General features: G+C 30.8%; 1 protein-coding gene across 10 annotated transcripts in view; it reads left to right on the plus strand.

Moving 5' to 3' along the window:
* The window catches only part of LOC129917985 (high affinity cGMP-specific 3',5'-cyclic phosphodiesterase 9A), a 278,734-nt gene that overhangs the window by 191,931 nt on the left and 67,028 nt on the right, over positions 1 to 19,775 (plus strand). For 9 of the 10 annotated variants that reach the window (XR_008772908.1, XM_055998268.1, XM_055998266.1 and 6 more), the window contains one exon: positions 10,637 to 10,663. The exons of the other annotated variant lie outside the window; for it this stretch is intronic. Coding sequence is in view for 8 of the 9 variants with exons in the window: in XM_055998268.1 (XP_055854243.1) it covers positions 10,637 to 10,663 (27 nt within the window). In the remaining variant the exon portion in view is untranslated. The remainder of the gene's footprint in view (positions 1 to 10,636; positions 10,664 to 19,775) is intronic. 10 annotated transcript variants of the gene reach the window in all.

Here is a 19,775-nt window from a genome sequence, read left to right on the forward strand (position 1 = left end):
TTTTGTTTTATTTATATTAATATTATAAAAGCTTTTGTATAAAAAAAATTGTTCAAATTAAACTCCCCATTTGGGAGAAAGTAAACAAACTAAAAAGACCAGTTTTATAGGAGGTACCGTTAACCATGATTTTTGGGAAGAAAAACATTCATTGATATAAATAGTCAGAAAAAAGTTTACAAAGTTAAACTGGTTATTTTATTTACTAAAAGAAAAATTTTGTCTATCCCTACAAAAAAAAAAAAGTTTATAAAAAAATGTTCCACATACGCCACAGTGACCCTTAGAGTTAAAACTAATAGAAAAATTAAACAAATTAGATTAAGTACAGTGGCATTCTAATATAATAAAGGCAAAATGTCAAAGTATTGGCTGGCAATTTTAGTAAAGCCTAACAATAAAGTGTTGAGTCTCGAAATGAAAGCTATGAAGTAGTCAGTTGTAGTGTACAAATGCCTTGCCAGAACTATATTATACTATTGCATAACCAAACAAATTAATTCTTCACTAAACACTGTCTGTACGTGACAGAATTAAAACAAATTGATAAAACATTTTTGTTATTAATACCAACTTTCGTTTTCATTTATAATTGGACTTGAACTTATATTTTCTTTTTATTAATAAGCTCGTCGAGTTCTTAAGACTTGGAAAATTACAGAGCATAATCATAATTAGTTATTAATTTAAAAATTCACGTTTCTCATGCCATGAAATACTTAGAAACTTCACTTCTATTTGCAAGTGACATTAAAAATCATAATTCCTTCGGAATCTTTGTGGTAAATATAATTGGATAAAGCCTCCTAATTGAAATTGAAGAAATAGCACGGTAAGATTTTCAATATCTCCTATGTTTTTTTTTTCAGTCAACTGTGTGTGGTTATTAAATTTCATGATTTTCTACCAATATTTTTGAATAATGCTCAAATCATCTCAAAAAACTCACTACAGAACCTAGGTAAATTCTTGATCTGTAATGATACCTTACCCTTTCCTTTCATCTGTATTATATTTACTCTACTAACTACAACATTTTAGCTTATACAATATACAACTTATGTGTATTTCCATAATTTTCCCTTCACAGCTTTCTTCGATAAAGCATAACGCAAAATATCAAATTTCATTTATAGAAGATGCAATTAAATTGGAATATCGCTTACCTAAATCTCTCTTCAAGTTTTGAATGCCAGGGTCTTAAACCACTGTACATTCTAACAATTTAATGTATTCTCGCCTTTAAAACCTTTTCGCCATTAAAACTATACCTAAAACCAATGAATTTTCTCATAAAAATCAACATATCAACCACTAATTCTTTAAAAAAACGCACAATTTTGTATTCATTTTTATTACTCTTCCTTCAAAATGTACGACCATTAAATTTATCTTGCCTTTTATTGCTTGCAAATAATTTAATGGGCATACAACTCTTTCCATGTATTATCTTGAATGCTTTTCATTTGTCGTTTTCTTCCTGTGACTAAAATAAAGCTTGTCATTTACAAAAAAATGTGTTCTAGAATGTTGAATGTAGAATGCAGCACGTTCTTTGCATATTTTTACTCGTTTTTACTGCCATAACTACAAACTCATACTATGGGTTTTTTGCTAACTAAAAGTCGGTACATACTTTCCTTGTTGAATGACATCAATTTGCACCCATTTTCCTTTGGTAACATTAAAATTCGCATTCCTTTCATAAAAAAACATATTTGTCACATTTTATTTTGCAAATACGTAATCTCAAAAAGGAAACGGAAATGGTCATACTACAGGCATTTGCTGGCTGCTTCATGACTTTTACCAAACACCATTATATACATTTTGAAATAAAAATATCATATAACCGCCTTTAAAATGACAATAAATTCCATTGAAAGGAGCCGCTTTCTTTAATATATAAGACGACCACGCGTGACGTTTGATGAGAAGATAAAAATAGCAATAGTGCCACATAGCTTGTCAAGTTACTTTCGGAGATATCTTTTGCAAATTGGTGCCATTATATTGATTGCAATAACACTCTCGAGGATCTTCTCACATTTCACCGCGGACTCAAAATGAATTACATTCCCAGAATGACGAATGCGTCTTTGTGGCGCGGAGCAAGAAAATAATGAAAAATTTTATTCCATTAGCAATTGTATATTTTTTCGTCACTTTTCAGAAATCTTCTATCAGTATTGTTTTGTGATTCAATTTAAAATTAAAATAGTATGAAAGCTATAAATTTCTCTTACTTTGAGTGTAATGGGGGTGCAAAGATATGGTTCCTGTTTCTTTATGAATTGAATACATTTTATTCTGGTTTGTGTTTTTTTGTTAAGTTTTTTTTTATAATTTTTGCTATAAGAAATTAGGTATTTGTCAAAGATTTCAGTGTTTTTGATCAGAGTACACAAATAGGTCTTTCCATTATTGTGGGCGTGACAATTTTACTCATAAATTCATGAATTATTCAGCCTTAAAAATTCCCATTCTCATTTTCTCCATCCCCATTGCCAACACGTCGAGCGTTCCATCCACGACACGGAGGCGGCCTGTGGCGACCAAAATGAGATACAAAATTACATTTCTCAAAAACGGCTCAAACGACTATGAAACAAAAAAATATAGGTATTTTTAACCTGTCTAAAAAACCGTTTTCTTGGTTTCTGAATTTCTTCTAAATGGCTTACATGATTTCAACAATCATTTTTTGGAAACTGACCATTGGTTTTTTTTGAAATGTTGTTTTAATGTTTCGAATAATAATTATTTCTCTATAATGACATTCAAAAAAACTTTTTTTTTAATTTTTGATTTTTTTTATAAAAATATATTTAAAAAAACGACCCTTAAAAAAAATTCTAAAAAGTATTTGGTATTTTTCTTCGAAATTTCTCATAATAAATTGAAACAAACTCGAAGATTATTTTTAAGGAAAATCTGTTTACTTAGCTATGCATACATAATTTACAAATCTTTTTAAAATTTGTTTTTCGACAAAATCATTTTTAAGCTTAGTTGTTTTTATTCATTTATTTATTAATAAATTAATAAATTAATTAATTAATTAATTAATTAATTAATTAATTAATTAATTAGTTAGTTAATTAATTAATTAATTAATTAATTAGTTAGTTAATTAATTAATTAATTAATTAATTAATTAATTAATTAATTAATTAATTAATTCATTCATTCATTCATTCATTCATTCATTCATTCATTCATTCATTCATTCATTCATTCATTCATTCATTCATTCATTCATTCATTCATTCATTCATTCATTCATTCATTCATTCATTCATTCATTCATTCATTCATTCATTCATTCATTCATTCATTCATTCATTCATTCATTCATTCATTCATTCATTCATTCATTCATTCATTCATTCATTCATTCATTCATTCATTCATTCATTCATTCATTCATTCATTCATTCATTCATTCATTCATTCATTCATTCATTCATTCATTCATTCATTCATTCATTCATTCATTCATTCATTCATTCATTCATTCATTCATTCATTCATTCATTCATTCATTCATTCATTCATTCATTCATTCATTCATTCATTCATTCATTCATTCATTCATTCATTCATTCATTCATTCATTCATTCATTCATTCATTCATTCATTCATTCATTCATTCATTCATTCATTCATTCATTCATTCATTCATTCATTCATTCATTCATTCATTCATTCATTCATTCATTCATTCATTCATTCATTCATTCATTCATTCATTCATTCATTCATTCATTCATTCATTCATTCATTCATTCATTCATTCATTCATTCATTCATTCATTCATTCATTTATTATTTATTTATTTATTTATTTATTTATTTATTTATTTATTTATTTATTTATTTATTTATTTATTTATTTATTTATTTATTTATTTATTTATTTATTTATTTATTTATTTATTTATTTATTTATTTATTTATTTATTTATTTATTTATTTATTTATTTATTTATTTATTTATTTATTTATTTATTTATTTATTTATTTATTTATTTATTTATTTATTTATTTATTTATTTATTTATTTATTTATTTATTTATTTATTTATTTATTTATTTATTTATTTATTTATTTATTTATTTATTTATTTATTTATTTATTTATTTATTTATTTATTTATTTATTTATTTATTTATTTATTTATTTATTTATTTATTTATTTATTTATTTAATTATTTATTTATTTATTTATTTATTTATTTATTTATTTATTTATTTATTTATTTATTTATTTATTTATTTATTTATTTATTTATTTATTTATTTATTTATTTATTTATTTATTTATTTATTTATTTATTTATTTATTTATTTATTTATTTATTTATATTTATTTATATTTATTTATTTTTTCTTAAAAATGAGATACAAACCCAAGCCAGGGCACATTCTTTTTATTGTGAATAAATAAGGCCACACGAAAAACATACTTAGGTATAGAACCTAACTTTGTTGGTTTTTTATTCACGTCACGTTTGACACAAAAAACAAATATTTTAATGAGCTATACCATTTTATTGCCAAGTTTCTAAATCCAACTTTAAGATTTTTACTAAGAGATAATCATAAATTGTGAATCAAATAACGAGATAAAAAAAATATATATATAAATCTATTAGTCTGCATATCTTCGAATTTAACTCATCCAACAAGCTTCATGCTAAATTGTGAAAACTGTATTAGAAGAAATAGTTTCCTAGTCATTAGTTATCAACATCATTAATAAAACTTTTCACTATTGATGTTACCAACTTAATATACAAAGTTTTGAAATCCAAAAGTTATCCTAGGGCACACCATCGTTCATCGTACGCATCAAATGCATTTTAATTAAATTCCATTCCAATCAACTTCATCAAGATAAAAAAAAGGGGAATTAAAAATGAATAACCCTTCTGCCATCATTAAACGAATACGTCCACATGTATAATATACATATATGTATCCACATTGCCGATGGCTGTAATTCCAATGGCACGTTCAAAATCATCCACTAATTAACGCAGAAATCTTCATTAAATACATGCGATTAAGTACCGGAAAATAATATTTTCTCATAAAGTTAATTTCAATGTGATTTCTGACGTCACTATGTACAAAATATTCACATATAAATACTTGTAAAATTAATATACATAGATCTATAGCATCCTTATAACCATTTACGTTTATAGCACCGTATTAAAACGGATCGCTGGATTCAATCATCATCTCAACTATAATTGCCAACATAAATACAAAAATATATATATATTTATACATAATAATATTTAACAATTTAAATAATCCATCCTATTGATTTTGTTTTATTAATTTTGTCGGAATATTTTCAGATATTAACTAATTTCACATTCCGTTGAAATTGAATCGAGAATATTCAATTTCGCCAATTGGATAAACATAAAATAAAATAAAAAAAAAATTTAAAAAAAATCTAATAAGGCGCAAATATCCTTATTCATAAAAAAAAAGTAAATAAAATATCTATTTTAGTAATTTCAGTGAGTCTCAATGAATAAAATTTGAAAAACATGGCAAGTTGTCATAGCAAATGTTTCCAACTCAATGACGATGGTGATTTGCCTACCCTAATTTGGATAACACGGTCTTTTTGTCGGTTGGCAAGAAACTCCGTCGGAATATTGAACGATATTTTTTTTCTTTTCATCTTAGTTATCTTTTTAATATTAAATTTGGAGTAACAAAAAAAATCGTGGATTATTTTGGCACATCATTAAAATTACAAGTTTTGAATATAATTTCATGTCTTCATAAGTCTGTGGCATAAGTGCTATAAAATAAAATAATATTTATCACGATTTAATCCTTATACTTAATTAAATAAAAGAAAAAATCAATCAATGGAAGGGACCTGCAATCTACCATCGAACGGCAAAGCAGAGATGCACTTTTTCATGACAATGATAATCTACAAGGCTTTTTCAATTTTAAATTCTTTGAAAATAAGTAGGTACTTAATATTTTCGTATGGACCTCTTATCTGTTGATATATGCTTGGTTCTTTTGTCAACAAAACGGAAAGCTTTTAAATGTTCATCGCAACAAACAAAATTTTTAAGCTAAAGTTTTTCATTCAACTTTCTAACAACTAAAAGCATTTGGTTCTCAAACATAAAGAAGATCTTTAATTTCTATCATCCCAGTCTATCTTTAATTAAGATTTTCAAATAGGGAATAATTTTGCATTGCGCACGAACATATCCGAATTTCGACTGGGCTTACAATTGGTACTACCATTTCAACTTTCGCCAGTCTTTTAATAGCTTCCACATTTCTTTGACCAAAAAAAAAATCCAATAATCGAGATAGTGTTTTTGATTATTTTCCTCTTTCACCAAAAGTTCTCCTCAAGTCAGCTCTCGCTAGCTCTTGTCTTTATTTCGTCTTGATTGTTGAAATCTTACCACAAAAACTAACCCCAAAACATCTGTCTGTTAGTTATTTAACGTACCTACAACCTTGAAGGTCACGTATATTAATTTGTTGCTCCCTCGTTATTGCTGTTCAAAACTTAAACTTTACAAGTTCCCTTTCCCAGCTTTTGACAAACCAATGCAAACTATTAAAGTTTGTTATTATTTTAGTTAAGTGGCATGAACAAAGTGTTTTTAATTCACGAATGTAATATTTAACATCCCTTTCCCCTTAAAATTAACATAAAATTTGTCAATTTTCTTATACTCATTTCAAATTCTTCAAACAACACACCTAAGGATCGCGTTTAGTAACAAATAAACTTAAACATAAAAATTTAATGTCTACTAAGTAAATATACCTACCGGCCTTGAACTTTAAAAGCTAAAACGTGCGACCTAGTGATACACTTTATTTCAATAAATTTTCGATAGAAGTCATAACTTCCTACTATAGCGCCAATCTTCGATGCAATTGAAAGAGAATCGATTGCTAAAGTTACCATTCAGTCTCCAATATATGTAATTCGTACACGTGCAATGCAGGAACCTAAATGTTATGCATTTTAAAAAGTATAAGTTTCGAACTAAAAGTGTAGACATACAAAAGATTTTTGGAGTGTTCTTTTTTTTTTTTTTCTTAAGTATCTCCTCAGAAAGGACTTTCACCAACTTTTATATACATAATCCTCAAGTTTGTCCAAAAGGTGTTTTCTCGAGATACCAAAGTTACATCCTTCACATTCTCTGTGATGCTGATTTTGAATCCATAGAAATTCTTCAACTTTTCAACATTGCAGGATAACATAAAAAAGATATTCATCCTCTCGTTTCGACACTTAAAAGAGACTTTCTTAAAAGTTTTGATTAAAAATCTTCAAATGTAGTATAAAAAACACAAAGTTGAAAGTCGTATAATCGCCACTCAAACAAATTTAAAAAAAAAAAGTTATTTATGTACCTATATAAAATTCAATTAAAACTATTCCGCCCTTCCAATGCTAACAATGCATTTTATCCAATCTTTGGCCAAAATGAGTTAGATAGCTTAATTGAGAAGTTGTAACATTTTCAATCACCTCACAAAGTTAGAATGCAACAAAACAGCTTTGAGTGTTGGCTTTGCAGCATATAAGCCCCAAATTGAATTTTTGGCCATAAAAAAAAGCAATCAAGCTCTCTATATTCATGAACAAATAGATGGTGTTTACTGCATTTTTTGAGTTTTCAATGACTTTTTATAAAACAAAAGGCACAACTAGAAAAAGTCAAAACACAAAATACCGACAAAATTCCAAAAAAGAAAACCACATCAAAACTAATTCATTATTTTTGCTGCACATCTTTGTCTAGGGTTTTGACCAAGCACCGGAAAAATGTCACTTACAATTGACATGGAAAACTTTATAAAATAAATTTGAAAATATTTTCTTTGTCTTGCTTCTATATAGTCCGCAACCTTGCTTCTGTTGGGCTTTCAAGAAGCAATTTGTGGTTTACGATCGGACTTGGTAATGACTTGCAAAAGTTTCAATCCTTGTCATATGAATCCGGTTCTTTTATTTTTGTTTTCTGATTAAATAAATTTTAATTCAAGAGAAAATAATAAACCCTAGAGATTTTTTTCAATTTTTATTTTGTAAAAAAAAAACACCTACCTTTTATGTTTTATTAAAATGTGAGAGAGATGAGAAATTAAACCTTTACTGCTTTTATTTAATTTCAATCAAATAAATTTTTAATAACATTTCCTTTATCAAATTGTTAGTTCAAGAACTTGAAGTTGAAGAAGCCTTTTATATTTAAATTAATTTTAAAGATAAAGAAGCATTTTCTTACATGGCTAACATACGATACAAAATATAACATAATCCATTTGAAGGATAAGAAACGTTCGTGGGATTTCAAAGTTTCTGCTTGAAGACATCCGATCCTTATGTTACAGAGGGTTTGCTAGATACTTGAATTATGATGAATGGGAAAAATAATGGCAAATTGATAAAAATGATACTTGAGAAAATTTTCGAGCTTGAACAGTTGATACATAAATATATATATGGAAGGTAGCTAGGAACGGATATGATTTCTTTAAATTTTTTCTCAAAGAGTTTTAATAGAATTTGTTCATATTTTATTATTCAGTTAAAATATCGAAGAATAATAAAAAGATACAAGATTTATCAAGGAGAGGTCGTTGAATAAGTCATGTTTTGAAATTATTCAATTTTTCCTTGATATGAATTATTCAACAGGAAATACATTTACTTTATGTAGGTATGTGTATTTGTATAAAAGGAAAATTTTTGGGTTATTTAAAAAAACGAACTACAGAAATTAATCAAAGTTGCAATTGCGATGATAGAGAAGATCGCAAAAGGTTTTACTAATTCGCTTTCTACTGGTGCTATAGAAATGTTCCAATAAGTGATACGTGTTACAAACAACAATTAATTAATGCATTTAAAAAAGTGCGTGTACTTGAAGGAATCTAAAATCTATCTGAAACAAATAGTTTAAAGTAGGTATATCTTACTGTCATGAAAAAGTGCATCTCTGCTTAGCCGTTCGCACTCGGTGGTAAATTGTAGGCGACACATTAAAAAAAAATGTTTTAAGACATTTGTTATCATTTATTTCTTGATAAAAAATTAAACTTTGTTTGAAAAAAAGTTTAAATTGCATATTTCTTTGTTATTATTTATATTCCACAAAATTCTGGCTTAAAAAATCTTTACATTCTGTGATTTTTTTTTTGTGTGTGTATATTTTAAGTATTTTTTTTTATTCCTGCAATTTTATTGATTTTTCGTTAACTAAATTTTCATGAAAATATTCTAATAAAATTGATTCATATCGCTACAAATAAAATTTCATGTTAAGAATTTATATACTCATTTAAATGAACATATGGCTAAAACTCAACGTGAATATTCTAGGAATCTAGAACCTTTATTCAGATTTCAAACAAATAGCTTGAAAATGAATTTTCATGTGTCTATAGATTTACTGGAACTACTAGCTACTTCAATGGGCAATTCATGTATTCATGCAATGGGTTGATTCATGTAAAATGTGTAGCATATGCTTAATGAAGTTGCGTATTGTAATGAAAAGCGTTATTATTTTTTCTTAAAATATCAGACTTGTTGAATGAAGAATAATTCTGTTTTTTTTTTTTTTTTTGAGATAGGTACAAGGTACATGATATGTTAAATTTTTTTTTCATTTAAAGTAGGTATATATTTTTCATAATTTAAAGCAATGTTAAAAAAAAATATTTTTGTAATCTTTAAACGAAATTTCTATTACATCTACTGATTAATGGCAAGCAGTATCATTCAATTTTAAAGTTCAAGTGACTTCAACTATAACTTTGAAATTGAATTACCTATATTAAATCGCTCCACTTAAAATAAAAATAATTTCTGTTGTTTTTATTATTTTTTATTCGTTATTATGGCAAGTAGAAGCAGTATCTTTCACAAATTTAATTTAATTTCTACAAAGCAAACAACGCCCTGCATCCAGAAATGTTTCTAAGCAAAATTGCGCTCATCAGACATGCATTAGTTAGTGCAGTCTTTCTAATTACTATGGAACAAACTGTAAAAAAACGAATACACTGAAATACCAAAATTCCAAACAAAATGAGACGAAAAAATAATATTTAAAGTTAGAAAAAAATATTTTAAATTGGTAAACATTTTAGTAATACCAAACAGTTAAGAAAATTATCAAAATCGGAGCACAGATAAAAACAATGAAAAAGCTATTTTTTTTTTTTTTTTGTAAAACTAAAAGTTAAGGCGTGGAATATTTTTACTTAATTAAAAGAAATAGAAAAAGTGTTTTATCTCCTCTAGAATTTCCATCAAAAACTTTTTTGATGGAGGGTATCTAATGCATTTTATAAAAACGTTTGTTTCATGTTTGACTGTGTTGCAAAGCTTTTGAAATTCAGAACGCCTCATTTATGAGAAATTTAAAAGGTAGCACCTCATTTGTAATATGATTTGATGTATAAATAAATCTAGCTTAAAAATTACCCTTTAGTTGATGTTAAAGAATCTTAACTTAACCAAAATTATTATTACGATATTTCTTTTTTGATAATGTCTTTCTTATCAATTAATAAAATTCCATTTATCTCTTTTCTTGCAGGTAAGTTAACACACAAGGAAATGCATAGTAAGTCAGAGAAATAATGTTCCTTTAGCATTTTTTGTTTGATATTTGTAGAATTTTTCTTTTTTTTTATTTTTCTCTCTAAATTCCTTAAACTTAAAATATAAGTTCTTCTCCAAGAAACTTTCTTGTATACCTTCGCTCATGTGTAATTGATTTTCATCATTTAGTCACATTCGTAAACTCAAGTTTAACACGAAAAATAATTATTCCCTACCATATTATCTAGGAACACGCAATAAAGAAACATAAATTTTCGGTTAGCTTAAGAGATTTCAAGAACTTTGGCAAATGTCGTCTTTATATTTCAATACAAAAGAATAACAAAGAAAATGGGAAATCCATTTCATTTATTGGACCCCACATTTGTAAAGATAAGGTATCCTGTATGTCAACCAATATACAAAGTAAAGTAAACAGGATCCAGGCTATATTTTTCTTTCTTTTTTTTTCTATCTTGGTTTTTCGGCTCTGAAGATTTACGAGCATACTTCAGTTGTTCCCAATAGGAATTAAGAAAAAAGTCACATACCCAAGGAAAGGTGAAATAGAGAAACAAGTTTTGTTTGCTAACTTGTGTGTATTGACAAATAATACTTCACACACAGGAAAAACAAATAACTAACCAGAAGTTTATGAGTTAGACCAATATTGAGAAATGAGATAGTAATTGTTTATGATTATTATTACAATAAGGCTAATGGATTCTTTCTACCAAATAGTCAATGATTCTATGACTTTTATTAATAGTTTCACGACGTGGGATTTTGATTTAGAAAGGGATCGCAATGTAACTTAGTGGGTGCGGGGAACTAAGTCCACGGGAACTAAGTCCACTGAGGGACTTCGTTCTCATTGAGTGGGAACGGAATCCACTTTAGTGAAGTGGTTTTCTTTCCCATTCAAGCTGGGATTGAATTCCACTCTCTAATGGGAACCTAGTACACACTCAACAAAATTAAAAGAGAATTTATTTTCAACAACGATTTAATAAAGAAAAACAAAAGTAATCAAATAAGCGTTATTTTTCGTAAAAGTACTTTTTAGTAAAAAAAACGCGCACTGGCATAGGTCCCGATTTTTTTCGGAATTTATGTCCCACTTTACTAGAATCCAATTCGGGACTTAGGTCTGTCCCTCACTACTGAGACATTTGTCCCAAAAAAAAACAATTTCGGCACTCATTTCCGACATGTTAATGGTTAGTCGAAATAGCGTGACAAAATAAGATCATGGAAAGTGAAAGTCTTTTCGAAAATATTTTTGATATGTCTGTGGCAACAAGGAATAACAACATAAGTCAACTTATGTCGAAATTGAGATTTTCACAAAATCTGATGCACAATAAGCGATTCTATCTACCATATTTTTTTCGTATTTTTATCTTAAGCGGCTTTTGAATTACAGGTAAAAGAAAAATGACATTAGCATTGACTTCTTATGGGAAGCCAAATTTTCAAAACGCTCTCCTGAAAAGTTGTAAAAACTGACTTATGTTGTTTTTCCTTGTTGCCACAGATGTATTCTTTTTGAGTTGATAACAGGGTGAAGGGGGAAAAACTTTTGCTCACATGAGAATCTATTTATTTTGTACAACCCAAACGCGAAGCGGAAAAAAATTTTGCCCAGGGGAGAATAAATTTTGAGGTGTGAAAATAAAAATTCGCGCGAATTTTTATTTTCACACCTCAAAATTGATTCTCCCCTGGGCAAAATTTTTTTCCGCTTCGCGTTTGGGTTGTACAAATTAAATAGATTTTTTGCCAAATTATAACACTTCACTAACATACAAGCATTTGCGTCTGCCTGGCGATCTAACATTACCTAAGCAGAGGAACGAACTTGCGTGAGCGGTCCACTTAGGATATTTAAAGTCGCCAATGTCGGCGTCTTTTTAACTAACTGAAACCTTGTCTGGCTCGCTTCGAGGGTTCTCAGTATTTTAAATCCCTTTTAGGGTTCTCTGTCCCGCTCACGTAACTTCGTTGCTCCGCTAAAGGTATGTAAAGTCGCCAGGAAGGCGCCAATAACAACACTTTTTTAACTAAACTGTGCCTTGTCCCGCGGATGGTAATTCCAAATTAAATGGAACTAACATCCAATTGGGTTAGTTCCGTGGGTGTTACACTCCCTACTAACAATTTTGCTTATATAATGCTTTACAGAAGCAACAATTGCATCTGTAAAGCTTTATAGAACCAAAATTGTTTATCGGGCTCTTTTCAGTTTCCTGAAAACTGGATTTCGAAATGAACTGCTGATTTTCCAGATTCGGTAAAAAGTCAAATTTAAAACTCGCGACTCTTTTTCTTCTTATTTTACTTCTTCTTGGTGAAATGGGAATTAAGTTAACATTTAGAGGGAACGAACACCACACGTTTTTTTTCGGACTTAGATTCCCACCTAGCATGGGAACTTACTCCACTTTACTAAAGTGGGTTTCGTTCCCACTAAGTGGGAACTAACTACCTCAGTGGACTTATTTCCCGTGGACTTAGTTCCCCGCACCAACTTAGTGTGGTCCAAAAAATATTTGTTTCGATTTTCGATCGGGCCACCCCCTAAATTTGTTCCACTTATCTATAACATTAACCTTGTGAAATTTCAATTCGATTTCTTAAGCACAAGAGGGTGCTAGTAACAGTTCAATGTTTAGGTTTTGCAGGTAACCTTGATTTTTTAAAATTTTGTTTGAAAAGCAAATACCTATTTTATTTAAGTTTTACTTGTCTTTATAAACTATATAAAATATTTTTTTTTTCGAAAAAAAAGTGAGCAATAATTAATAATAATAAACAATACTAAGCAAAATGGGCAAATAAAAAGTCGTCTGCGTACTTCCTGTTGACGAAATTAACTTGGAAGCGGCAATAGAAATTATTATTTCGATATTTTTTCAGAATACAACAAACACAACTTTCAAGCTATTTTTAACTTAAAATTTAAAAAAAATATTTTTTTTACTCATTTCCATAAAAATACAATTTTTCAATATCGATGAGGACCCATTTCTAAATAAGATAGGAGGCTGAAAATTCAACAGTATGATACCAATAGGATGTGGAACCAAACTAGGGGGTGGCCCAACGTTTATTTGAAAATTTTATTTTTCCCATACAAGCGTGGACCACCTTAATGTACCTACATATATAATTATTTTTCGGCGTTGGCTTTTAGGGCTTTATTTCGATATCAAGTTAGTTTTGGAATTTTCATTTATATCCAGTCTTTGGGTTGTTCTAATATGAAATTGCAGTTTTATCAATTACATTTACATACACAAAATTGTATAATTAGTCTAACACTTAATTAAGAAATTTAGTTCTATCTCTGTGTTCTATTTCCAAAAATCTACTCAGAGAAATTGACTTTAACTCTATTCAAGTCTAAATAGTCTGCAATTCTATTAAATGAAATGAAATAGTACAAATTAATTACATCTTCCAGTGCTTTAAATACTTTAATTTTCTATCCGGTCTATAAGTTGGTTTACAATTATTGGGCAGCTCTCCTGCATCACCTCGTCACTATATCCGATAGCAGGAGATAACAGAACAGAACGTTCTGAACTCACTCCTTTTCTTACCAGCTCACCAGCGTTTTCATTTCATGGAACAAAATTATGAGCAGAAGCTTATTATAGTCTAATGTTGTTACCAACTAAGAACCTAAAGAACCTTAAAAAAAATCAAATTGTTACCTACTTGCTATGAATTTATTTCAAATTCCGGTTGGCCATTAATGAAATAGGTCTAGGTAACCGCTTATAATTGCCACTACCTCAATTTCGAGCAGAGAATAGCATAGATATGTACAACATTTGAGTCACACAGTAGTCGTAGCTTGGCAGCATTTATCTTCTGGTTTCGTTTGCTAGTGTCATGTTCAATGCCGCCTTCGGTAGCAACAATACTCCACAAATTATTGGATAATCTCTACTTTCACTACCCAGCTGAAAAGAAACATTTATTTGAGATGATGAACCAATATCGAGGTTGTCATCTTAGTTTTGTTTGTGTTGATTTTCAGATCCCACAATTTTCACTTCATTCTTGATGGTATTCTATGATCCTGGAAGATTGTAAGTATTTTTGATTCTACGATCAAGGCTGTGCGTTTTGCATCCCTAAACACCAATAATAACTAAATTGGTGATATGCAGTCCTGTCTGATAAAAATGCAAAATCCATCTCCAGTTTTCGCTTTATGAGGGCTTTCATTTACCATTCGGTTAGTGTTTTCTGAAAAGCTGACCTTTTTTTCGATGTTTATACTGTCGTAATTTTTAATTTTGAACAGAAATGTTGTAGACTCGTTTTAGTTCTACTCGCAGACTTAAGGGTTTCTTCTTCTTCCTTTTTCTCGGCGCTGTTATGATCTCGATGTCGAGGGGATCATAACCTTCCCACGTTACTGCTTCACACTAGTGATCCGCCTGTGGGGTTCGCCGGGTTGACCTCAGAAATCGGCGGCAAGCCTCCCGGTTTTGTATTGTTCCGTTTCTGAGGCCAACTGAATGCTGGTGTTTTTGCATTTGCTTGTACCAGGAGTTTTTAGGCCTACCTTTCTTTTTATTTCGTGTTGGAACGTTATATGATATTGCTTTTTTGACGGGGTTCTCAGGATCTCTCCTTTGAACATGGCAATACCAACTGAGTCGGTCGTGTTCAATTTTTTGGGAGATGGTATTTTTAACATGAAGGCTTCCTCGGATCTTCGTACTTCTAATTCTATCAAGCTTTGTTACTCCTGCTGTCATGCGAAGCATCTTCACCTCAGCTGCCGTTAACTCACTCTCATACTTTTTGTACATTGTCCAACATTGTGAACCGTATGTGAGTGCTGGACGCACAACTGCGGTGTAGAGCCTTCCTTTCAGCTTAGGGGGCATTTTTCGATCACAGAAGATAGCAGAATTTTCCCGCCACTTCATCCACCCTACGCTTACGCGATGATTGATATCGTCATCACAAGTACCTTCGTTATTTATCATAGACCCCAGATATTTAAACTTTTCACACTTGGGAAGCACTACACCATTCAAATAAATGTCAGGAATAGGCCTGTGTGGATCAGAAAATGGGCAGCATAGGTATTCTATCTTTTTCGCGCTTATGCGGTACCCACTACCTTCTAGAACATCCACCCATACATCAAGTGCTCGTTGCAGGGATACCGGGTCTTCACTTATGATGGCTCCATCATCAGCAAAGAATAACTGATGCACTTTTGGGTCCGTCACTTTGCCTTCGAGCAGGTAATCAAGAACGGTAATAAAGAGCAGAGGACTCAAGACGCTTCCCTGGTGTACACCTGTGATTTCGAATTCTTCGGTGACTCCAGCTGCACATCTTACTTTAGTAACTGCTCCATCATACATGTCCATAATTATCCGCACATAGGTTTCCGAAACTCCTCGTTGTCTGAGGGCCACCCATATCAGATCTCGTGGTTGTCGATCGAATGCTTTTTCAAAATCAACCAATACCACATGCAAATCCTCCAAGGAATCTCGATGTTTTTCCATAATGATTCTGATACTCTGGATTGCATCTGTGGTTGATTTACCCGCAACAAACCCGCACTGGTCATCAGATAGCCTTATTATTTTTCGCAGTCGGCTACCCAAGACTCGCTCAACGATCTTCATGGTGTGTGACATCAGCTTAATCGAACGGTAATTATCACAGCTTCGAGTATCACCCTTCCCTTTGTATATTGGAAGAAGATAACTTTCCCTCCATTGATTAGGCATTCGATCACCTCGTATAAGCTTGGAAACAAGAACCATGAGCCATCTAGACCCGATGTCTCCCATCTTTTTCCAAAACTCTGAGGGTATTTCGTCTGGCCCAACAGCTTTTCCCTTTTTGGAGTATTTTACAGCCTCACTAACTTCTTCGACTGTGACATCGGATACTTCGCTTAAGTTAGGTGAAGCTATTGGAAAGTGTAGCCTTGGAAATTGTTCATTTAGAAGTTCGTCACAATACTGTCGCCACCTGTGGAGGATTTCTTCGTTTTCCACAAGCAGTTGGCCTTGAGCATTGTTAATAAACTTTGGCGAACAGATCTCCTGAGCATTTCTTCTTCTTTGAGCGGCTATTTTGAAGATGATTGCGCCCTTATTCACGTTTTGTCGTAGATCTCCTGAGCATTTCTTCTTCTTTGAGCGGCTATTTTGAAGATGATTGCGCCCTTATTCACGTTTTGTCGTAGCTCTTGAATAGCACCAGCAGTCGGGGAAGAAATTTCATCTAGCCCCCGATACAGGTCTTCCGTATTCTTGGCTTGAATTTGGGCACATATCTTCTTCGCTTCTTTCTTGCAGTTTCTGTATTCCACTTCGAGGCGTGACTTTTGCTCTGTATTATTAGAGGGGCACTTCGACCAAGCTTTGAAAGCCATTTTCTTTTTACTTACAACTGCTTTAGCTTCATCATTCCACCACCATGTTTCTTTGCCTTGTTGGTTGTGTCCTTTTGAAACCCCTAACAGTGTTTTGGCTTTTTCTATGCAAGTTCGCTGTAGGAGGTCCCACATACTTTGTGCTGTACTCTCTTCATTTCGAAATATATTGGTGTTGTTATACAGATAATTTTTCATATTCGAAATAAAAGCTTCGCCTTTTTCCTTATCCAGATTATACCATTTGATCTTCCCAAAAGTCTTTGTCTTTTTGTTGTCGTTCACTGTCTCCATAAAAAATTCTGTCAGTAGGAGACGGTGTTGGTGGGCGATGATTCTCCCAGTATCACTTTACAATCCTTGACCCGAGGTTTCATGAAACTAGACACCAAATGGTAATCAATCTGAGTCTCATTTCCACCACTGCTGTAAGTGACCAGGTGTCGGCTTTGTTTGATGAACATGGTATTAAGTACGATAAGACCATATGTTTTGCACGAGCTCAGGATGTCTTCACCAGGAGAGTTCCTGATGCCGTATCCGAGGCCTCCATGGCAATCTTCATAGTCTTCGTTTGTTTTCCCGACATGTCCATTTAAATCTCCGCCCACGAACAAAAACTCTTAAGACTTAAGGGTTTCTATTCGCCAAAATATATCCTTAACGGTGCCCACCGATAGAAGTTGCACGAAAGAAAACTTTAAAGAAAACCCCTAGAATCAGAAAGAAGTAATTTAATTGATCTCAAGAAAGATAAAGAGGGATGGAAATTCCTTATCATTGTGAAGTCTCCTTAAAAAAAAAAAAAAAACTTTTCACAATAAAGTTTGATTTTCAGCATACTTCAACGCCGAATATAAAACAATTTCATATCAAGCACCCGGTTGAGTAGGTACTCTTAATGTCAAAAACCACATAAAACGCCACTGATATCGCTCTCTTGGCGAACAAACAGTATTTCAAGCATCACGTATTCTAGTGAGAAGTTATGAAATTTTGTAAATATATGTATATGAATAGCATTTAACAGTTGACCGAGGGTCCTCATTTTAAATTCTTCAGTTGCGTTTTTTCAACAACAACAACAACCACACAAAAATAAACCAAGATAAGAATAAAAATGTATGTAAATGAGCAGAGTTTTCGAAAGCAATGCTGGTGAAATAATAAAAACCCATATGTAAAAGCATTCGCGTTATAATAATAAAGCTTTTTTCCTTCAAAGAGCCAGAGTGTTAAAAGTGGCAGGGCGCATTTTGTTGAGGGTAACCTCATAATATTTGTCGCAGCATCATCGTCATCGTCGTCGTTTTTCCATCATTTAGGGGGTGTATCGTAAGCGATGGAAAATTTAAATTGCAAAACAGCTTAGATACGGATAAGCCAAAAGAGGCGAAAGTGAAAATCCTTGAAATGGATGTAAACGAACGAGGATGGTTGTTTGTCCTTTCAAAAAGGGACTAGAGATTGAAATTGAAAAGAATCTTCTTTTATTTTTTACTTATATGTCATCATAAATCGGTCAACCACTTATAGAAATCATGATTTATGAATTTTTAACATGTTTGTTGAGTTTTAATTTTTACGTAGACAAACTTTTTTTTAAGTTTTTGAAAAAGAAAAAAATAAAAAAATCAAGTTTTGGGTGACATTTATGACGACAACGTGTAGAAAGTTTCATTTGTCTGCGTCGGTCGTCCATCGGTCGCTGTTGTAGGCTTGTAGGTAAATAAAATTTGAAAGTTTTTCGTTGTCTACTTAAGGCTATTTCATGAATTTTAATCGAGTTCTATAAAACGAATTTTGTCATACAAAAAAGTATCGTTTATGTATAATGTTGACGGAAATAGGAGATGGGAAACAAGCTCTAGGCGTTAAAAGTTTGTCCTTAAGTTATTGCCGAATTGAGGACTTAGCATAGAGAATAACAAATATATATGTAAAAAAAGACACAATGAAGAAAGTTTTTTTCTTTAGAACAAAAATAAAAACAAGTTTAAAAAAAAAAAAAAATACAAAAAATAATTTAAAAACTTTGAAAGTTAACTCAGTTTAAGTGCTACAACTTATGTCAACATAGTTTAAATTCGATAGAAACCTTCAGTTTCTTTATGAAGTGGTATGAAAAAGAAACCAAAAATATTTTGTGTCTATTTTTTTTCTTTTGCTGCACCAAGTTAATAATCTAAAACAGAGGTACTACCAAATAGTAATATCCCGCGAATTGTAACAATTATTGCGAAATAACAAACAACTTTGATTTCCAATATGGTTGATATTGACGGCTGAAAAACACTTCGTGCGTTGTAAATCATCTTAATTCCTACCTTCAAACGCTCCTTTAATATTAGGTAGCCACTTGGGACCGTTGTTGTTTATTTTAGCAATAATCAATGATGCACATTTTCTTAAGGGGGGAAAACCCTCTGGACGACAGCTTTTTCAATAATTTTTTATGAAAAACTGAAAGCACTTATTAAAATTTTTAAAAGAACAATATATTACTGACATTATTAAGTATTGATAAAAAATTTTTCAAATCAAAAAATAACAAAATGGCGGCTCTAGAGGCCTTCAAAGTTGGCGCCTCTAGTTTGCGCCGTGCAACGCACAGGTCCAGGAAACAATCTAATATCAAAAGGGAAATTTTTTTCCGTAAGATGATATTAATACGCATTGCATGAACCTAAAATTATTTTTTAAAAAT

This window comes from Episyrphus balteatus, chromosome 4 (assembly GCF_945859705.1).
Source record: "Episyrphus balteatus chromosome 4, idEpiBalt1.1, whole genome shotgun sequence".
Classification (NCBI taxonomy): domain Eukaryota; kingdom Metazoa; phylum Arthropoda; class Insecta; order Diptera; family Syrphidae; genus Episyrphus; species Episyrphus balteatus.